This window comes from Microtus ochrogaster, linkage group LG9 (assembly GCF_000317375.1).
Source record: "Microtus ochrogaster isolate Prairie Vole_2 linkage group LG9, MicOch1.0, whole genome shotgun sequence".
In the NCBI taxonomy this organism is placed as follows: Eukaryota; Metazoa; Chordata; class Mammalia; order Rodentia; family Cricetidae; genus Microtus; species Microtus ochrogaster.
This window is the reverse complement of record NC_022034.1, coordinates 26,989,631-26,996,607: the sequence shown is the minus strand read 5'-3', so window position 1 is coordinate 26,996,607 and position 6,977 is coordinate 26,989,631. Positions and strand designations below refer to the sequence as shown.

At 45.5% G+C, this 6,977-nt stretch overlaps 1 protein-coding gene across 1 annotated transcript in view; it reads left to right on the top strand.

The window, feature by feature from the left end:
- Positions 1-6,977, top strand: part of Fig4 (FIG4 phosphoinositide 5-phosphatase) — a 119,582-nt gene that overhangs the window by 61,441 nt on the left and 51,164 nt on the right. The window contains exon 16 of the mRNA XM_005363562.2: positions 1,730-1,868. Within this exon, the coding sequence (XP_005363619.1) occupies positions 1,730-1,868 (139 nt within the window). The remainder of the gene's footprint in view (positions 1-1,729; positions 1,869-6,977) is intronic.

Genomic DNA, 6,977 nt, shown 5'->3' with positions numbered 1-6,977 from the left:
TAGCTGTAGCCCAGATGGTAGTATACAACCGCCTATAGCTGTAGCCCAGACGGCAGTGTACAACCATCTGTAGCTGTAGTCTCATGGGATCTGATGCCCTCCTCTGATTTGCAGGTGTGAAAACAAAACAACCACAAACATAAAGTAAATATGTGTTAAAAAAAAGAAGTATCCAACCAATATTCAGGCTTTTTAGGGTGGCCTTCTAGCCCAAGCTTAGGGGACTGTGCCACCATAGAGAGACTTCCTGTTATACCAGCAGCAGTGGCTTCAATAACTCTTTCTCTGTGTTTGCCATGCTTGTTAAAATTTTAAGGAAGATGCTGTTATATTTAAAAGGTGAAAGAAATTCTTTGAAAGCATGGCTGAAAATGGAAAGTTGCTTCAGATAGTAGTGAGATATTCTGGAGTACTGTATGAAATGAGTTATCAAGTGACCTCAAGTCTCTTCAAGAAGCATAGAGGATAATTTACTCTGAGAGTAGGATGTTTACTTTGATGCTGTGTAAAGAGATAAAAATTGGGGCTGTGATGTCTGTGTCATCTACTATGCATTTTCTCTCAGCCAGTAGAAGAAAAGGCCCAAAGATACTCAGCATATAAGCACATTCCTTTTATTTATTACATTTAGCCTGAAAGGCAAGTGCTGTTTTAATAGAATGCTTCCTGTCAAAATACTAATAATAGGCATACATATCTGATATTTCATTTGCTTTTGCTAAAATGTCAAGATAACCCAGTACTAATTTAGATGTACACGTTTGCTGTAGCTGCGGGAAGCAAACACATTTGATGTTACCAGTCCCACAGCAGGCGTTTCTCCTGTGCGTCCCTCTTCATCCTCCACTCTTTCGGAAGGAGGTCGTTCTGTCTGTGACACACTTGAGCATCGAGGCCTCTGAGAAAAGAGTGGGAAGAAGGAACTGAGGGGAGTGACAGAGGGAGCCAGGGAGGAGAACGTGTGGACTGGGGAAGGTGGACACCATGAATGCTTCAAGTGTGACTGTTTGCCACAAAACATAACGAGGAAAGGGACACGGGGCATGTGGCAGTCAGGTTGTCAGGTGACGGCAGGTGGGGGAGGACAGTGTTGGGGTGATCGAAGAGTTAGGATGAGGATGCTATTCATGTGCCCTCACTGTCTTCATTGTCACCGCAAAGGCCAGCTTTCCAGCTGAGGGGCAGAAATGCTATCAACAGTGTCTCTGTTGATGAAGGGGTCAAAGCAGAACTCTGCGGCTGACTTGGTCAAGGTCAGCAGCAGAATTTCTATAGGAACTGGGTCATTCTGTCTTTAGAACAAAGTATGGTGTTTACTTGAGACAAGATAACAAATGCTGATTATAGGTTTTTGTTTTAAAAATAAAGCCACTCTAAATGTTGTGTGACTTTTAAGCTAACGTTCAAGAAAGGCTCTATGTCCCCTCTCCCTTGTTCATGAGAGGCATTGGGCAAGAAAGAAGCATCATTCACAAGCAAGGTTTTCCTCCTCAGAACATGGATGTCTCTGTCTCTCTCTGTCTCTCTGTCTGTCTCTGTCTCTGTCTCTCTCTCTCTCTCTCTGTGTGTGTGTGTGTGTGTGTGTGTGTGTGTGTGTAAAGTATATAGATGCATCTTCAGAGATCTGGTCTGTAAAATTACAATTGGGTCCCTGTCTTCTGGGACAATGTCCTCCTGGGTTGACTGCCTCAATAATGGGTTTTCTGAAATACATATTTTTGCTTTTTAGATGCGGATAGACAAGATTCCATCAACCTCTTCCTGGGCGTTTTCCACCCCACAGAAGGGAAACCTCATCTCTGGGAGCTCCCCACAGACTTCTACCTGCACCACAAAAACACCATGAGCCTTTTACCAACGAGAAGGAGGTATCTGCTCCCCCAGCCTACCGTGTGAACTCAGACTTGCTGCTGCTTTGAGTAACTGTTGCGGGAGATGAGCACACAGGGTCCAGCAAGGGGTCTTAGCGTGTGTGCTGTGGCTCTGGGCTTGGTGGTTTCCAGGTGAATTTTCAGGACTCTGTCACGGGTTGTGGTGCAGATCCCCTAAAGCAAGCCAGCAACTTCATTCTTGAATGTTTCCCATAACTCAGAAAGAAATCCAAGCCTCAGGGAGTCAGTCTTGGAGTTTGAAAGCGACAACTGAGCAGTGTTTCCTTTGTTAAATCAAAGTGGCAGTTATCAGCTGGTGCTCGTCTTCCGACCTCAAGAGCTCCGAGTCCAAACAGGAATCTGAGTGCTGGTTCCAGTAGCACATGGCCTCTTCCGACAGTTTGGCCTTCTGGAGCCGTTCCCCAGCGCAGGCGTCTGGGATCAGTGAATTAGTAAGAATATTCTCAGAAGAGCTAGTCATGGAGGTGCGTGCCTTTAATCTTAGCCCAAGGGTGGCCGAGGTGGTGGGATTGCTGTAAGCCTGAGGCCAGCTTGGCCTCCATAGTGAGATGTGTGTCAGCCTTTTAGCTCATAAGATCCTCCTGAAAAGAAATGAGCAGTTTCCCTGAAGCAGGGGAACTTAATATGGTGTTACACAATGTGAGCTTGCAAGCTGTGTAAATTTGAGTTGGAATAGTTGCAGGCATGTGGCCACAGACACCCCTCGGAGCCTCATTTTTCTCAGGTGCAAGATGCAAATGGCTGCGTGCCTGCCTCACAGAGTCGCCCTTAGCACTTAGCTATGGGGTTCTTTAGTGTTTTAAGTAAGGATCCTGTGCTGATATGTTGTGCCTCTTGAGCAGTATATGGGAAGTTGAAGCATGGCTCATTTCCTTTCAAAGCGCGTGCTGACATCAGACTCTCCCAGTCAGGTTGATATGGCAGAGTTGACTTATCAATACTCTGAGTTACTGCCCGCCTGTGACTGTGTGCTCACACCACAGACAATCAATCATAAGCTGCGTGTTGCTGAAAGTCTCAGGGTTTATAGGTTTCTCACCAGCTCATATTGGAATAAATGCCCTTTTTCTCTATAAATGAAGCTCTGTAAGTTTTAAAATTGTAGCTATTGTTGATGACATGTGTGTAAACACTAGTATTTCACTTTGCTGTACTTGACTAGAGGTCAATGTGTTGGTTTTCTGAAATGTTACATTGCCCAGTACCGAAGCTTTTAAGATGCAACTTGGAATCGGCCAACGCGCCGCTCCTACTGCAGAAACTATCTATTCATTCCCAAGTATATCGCTACTGCCTTTCCTTGGGTTACATAACTGAAGCGGGTAGTTTTGGGGTTCTATGTGTGGGAACAAAACGAAGCTGGTGTTACACCCCCGTTTCCTCAAATAGGAAGCTGGGGTGCAGGAAGAGTGTGTCTTGACTGAGATCATTCAGCTATTTAGATGAGTCAGCAAGAGCAGTTCCGAGCCCCACAGTTCTATCGAGGGGTTCACTCCATACTCTACTGTACTTGTTTTTCCTTCAATACCAGAGCCTGTTTAACATAAACCATCAGTTGATGTTCCTCGTAAACCGAGCTTGTCACGCTGAGTGGATTTCAGTGTTTGGTTGGGGATTTTTTAGTATCACCAGCTGTGTAGGTTATTCTGATGACTGTTAAATCGGGGTCCTTTCCTACAAAAATCAACGGTTAAACCAGAGGCAACAACAGACAAGAGTGTGGGACTCAGGCTAGCTCACTTGGCACTGAGTTTGAGTTTCTGGGAATAGGCCCTGGAACCCCTTCCTGGCCCTGGGACCTTGTTTTCTCATCAGTGGGAAGGATATGGCACTGGATCTCGGGTCATTTAATGGCGTAGGTGAAAAGCACAGTCTTGAAGCAGCAGGGCCCTGGTACACCTCCTGTTCGTTGACACCACAGCCACCTTTTACAAAGTCAGGCAACTGGTCCAAGTCTGCTCCCTTATCAAGAGAACTGTGCTTCCCTGGGGACCAGCTGAGATCATTGAAAGCTTAGCACGCAGTGGGTCCCATAGGTGTTAATGCTGTTGTTTTCTAAGGAAACACCCTGTACATTTCAGCATTCCTTAAAATCATAAGGATCCCCATAACATCTGGAAACTTGGGCACTGTTTCTTCCTTTGTGTAATGTCATAGCGATCAATACTTGGTCTTATATTCACCTGCATTTTCAGACTTGGTGACTGTCGTGTATCTACACTGTTTACCCATGCTGTAATGCGTTTACTGATAATGGGGGAGGGCGGGACACAAGACCCACTCTACCAAGGATTCAGGTGGTTTTCCAGTAACTGCTTCTGCGCTGCTACAGGGTATGCCCTGGCATTCAGGGAATGCCACATGTGCTGAAGTGCTCAGACCACTCACTGAACCTTTGCTCGAAGCCTGGTTAATATGTCATATATTACCCCAGATGCCGATGACACACTTATAGTGTCCCCAGCCTGGTATTAGATATCACACATCAATTATTTCATTTATTTTTTTTTAGTTGATTTTCTGGCCCTGCTCAGTCTGGTTTGTGAGTTTCCTGTCTACCCGGAGAGTCGCCATCTACCCCATGTTTTGTCAGCCTAGGTCTGAGCCCAGAGTGCACCTCTGCCCTCTGCGGGGAGGTGGTGATTGTTACACAGCTGCTCTCAGCTTGGCCTGAGATTTGCTTCACTGGAATCTTCTGTGCTGACCCCTCAGCCCACCAAGCCCTTTGGAAGATGATTCCCTCATCAACTAGATAATCCTAAATATTTAAAGATAAATCCATACATTCAAAAACCTCTTCCTCAGATTTAATAGCCCCTGATGCCCCTTCTGTTCCTCGGGGACTCCAGTGTCCATGGCACTTTCCCTGCGTGTAGTCAGTTGACATTAAAGTCTGTCCTAAGCTTGCGGCCATGCCTGTGGTAGGGGTTAGAGGTTGGCCTGGTTTTGGTTAGTGATTGTGAGACCATGGAGATCACCCCTCTGCTTGTCCTCAGGTGTAAGGCTGCCGTAGCTGTGACAGTGTTCTCTGAGATCCTGATCTCTTGGAACTACCCCATCCCTCGCCATGTCACACCGCCATGTGAACACCATTCTGGTCATGCCAGTGCACACTTTGTCTCCACAAGAAAGAAAACATTGTTCAGTATATCTTTTATTAATTAAATGCTCCTATAGTATTAAGAAGTATATAAAATACTTCTTCAGATCTAATCAGCTTTCCATCTTGATCTCAGTCTAGGTCTTGAATGAGAAATGCCGGGTTGAACCTGTGGGGTGCCATCTGCTCATTTCCTCCACGTCACACCGTCTGGCACTTCATGGTTGGGATCCTCAAGCAGTTGTGGGTCTTAAGGATGCTGTTGCCCTGTCCGTGTGTCTGTCTTGTTCAGTGATATTGACTGCTTTCTTCATGTTCACCTATCTTGTTCTAAAGAACTCTCGAGGTAGCTTGGAGAATTAAAAGTGGTTCATCTTAAGTTCTCTTTAAGCTAAGTAATCCAGTGGAGTTCATCTCTCAATTCTAGGGACTGAGAAGAAGAGAGAGATTTATGGGGTGCTGCACACAAAGGAATAAATTCCCAGCATCCAGTCACTTGTCTGGTGATGCTTAGCCCCGTGCAGGTGCTCTCTCCCCTCCAGCAAACGCCCCTGGTGGCAGAGGTGATGGAAGGCATAAGATGGTCCTTGTCCTCTCTCTCATCCTCTGTCTGTCTCAGTTCACCCTCTCCACGGCGTGTCTGTTTCATGGGCTTTCTTTCTGAGACTCACTCAGAATATAGGCTTTTTATATTTTTAACTCACTTTATATTTCTTAGAGAAATGTAGTCTAATAATATCGTGTAAAAACTTACAGCCTAGGCTCGAATCACCAATACAACAGTATCTCTTAATTCTAGTTATCTTTCTGTCTTAGTTAACTTTTCTATTGCCGTAAAGAGACATCATGACCAAGGCAACTTAGAAAAGAAAAGAAAGCATTTAATTGGAGGCATGCTCACAATTTCAGAGGGCGAGTCTGCTGTTATCATGGTGGGGAGGATGGCAGCACGCAGGCAGGAGAAGCAGTGGAGAAGTAGCGGAGAGCTTACATCTGGTCCTCAGGCAGGGGACAGAGGGCTGGGGGTCTGGCATGGGCTTTTGAAACCTTAAAGCCCACTTCCAGTGATTCACCTACTCTAACAAGAACCCCCAAAAACAGTTCACCAACTTGGAACCAAACATTCAAATATATGAGCCTCTGGGAACCATTTGTATTCAAAGCACCGTGTCTGTATAGTGCGTTCCAAGTTAAAGCTCGTTCTTTAGACAATGTTTGCTCCTTTTTCCTAAGCAAGCCAATTGTAAGCAACGTATTTTTTAGCGAGTTCATCATATACTAGTTGATATCTTCTCTGCTTTCTTCCTTTGCCTGATGCCTGTCATCAGAGAATAAAAAATACACACACTCTGCCTCATGTGCATGTGTCCCCATGCACCCCACTATTCTAATAGTTGGGCCCTGTCTTTCTCTGCCCACAAGAGAAAATGAAATTAGCATGAATGTGGTTTATTTGTATATACAAATGTATCTTGTTAGGTTACTCATAACCTGTCTCTACGGAAAACTTGAATCTGACTTTGCTGGTGTTACGGCCACCTTTGCTGACATGTGGTTGTCGGGAGCTGTCTTCCCCTTACTTTGGGGCATCAAGAATGCATTTTGCGTGCTGGCTTCAGCAGCACATGCATTGAAATTGTAACGATACAGAGAAGAATGCATGCAGCCATCTCCAGTGGAGTAAGATTATATCTCACCTGCACCAGAGATAACCCTCTGCTTGGGCTGCACTCCCTCCTACATTGTGTAGTTGTTTCCAGTGTAGTAATATAAATGCTTCAGGCAGTGTGTGATACAGTATAGGTGATGGAAAACCACTGAACAATTAAATCAACCCTCTGTAAGTGGCAGACTCTTCCCAGGTCTTTTCATGGTGCCAGGCCTGCTGTTAAAAAAGCAGCTCGGAAACGTCTTGCAGGGTTACCGGGTGGCACGTCAAAACTTGGGGACCCCGGGCCAGTCTTCCTGTCAAAACTCGGGGACCC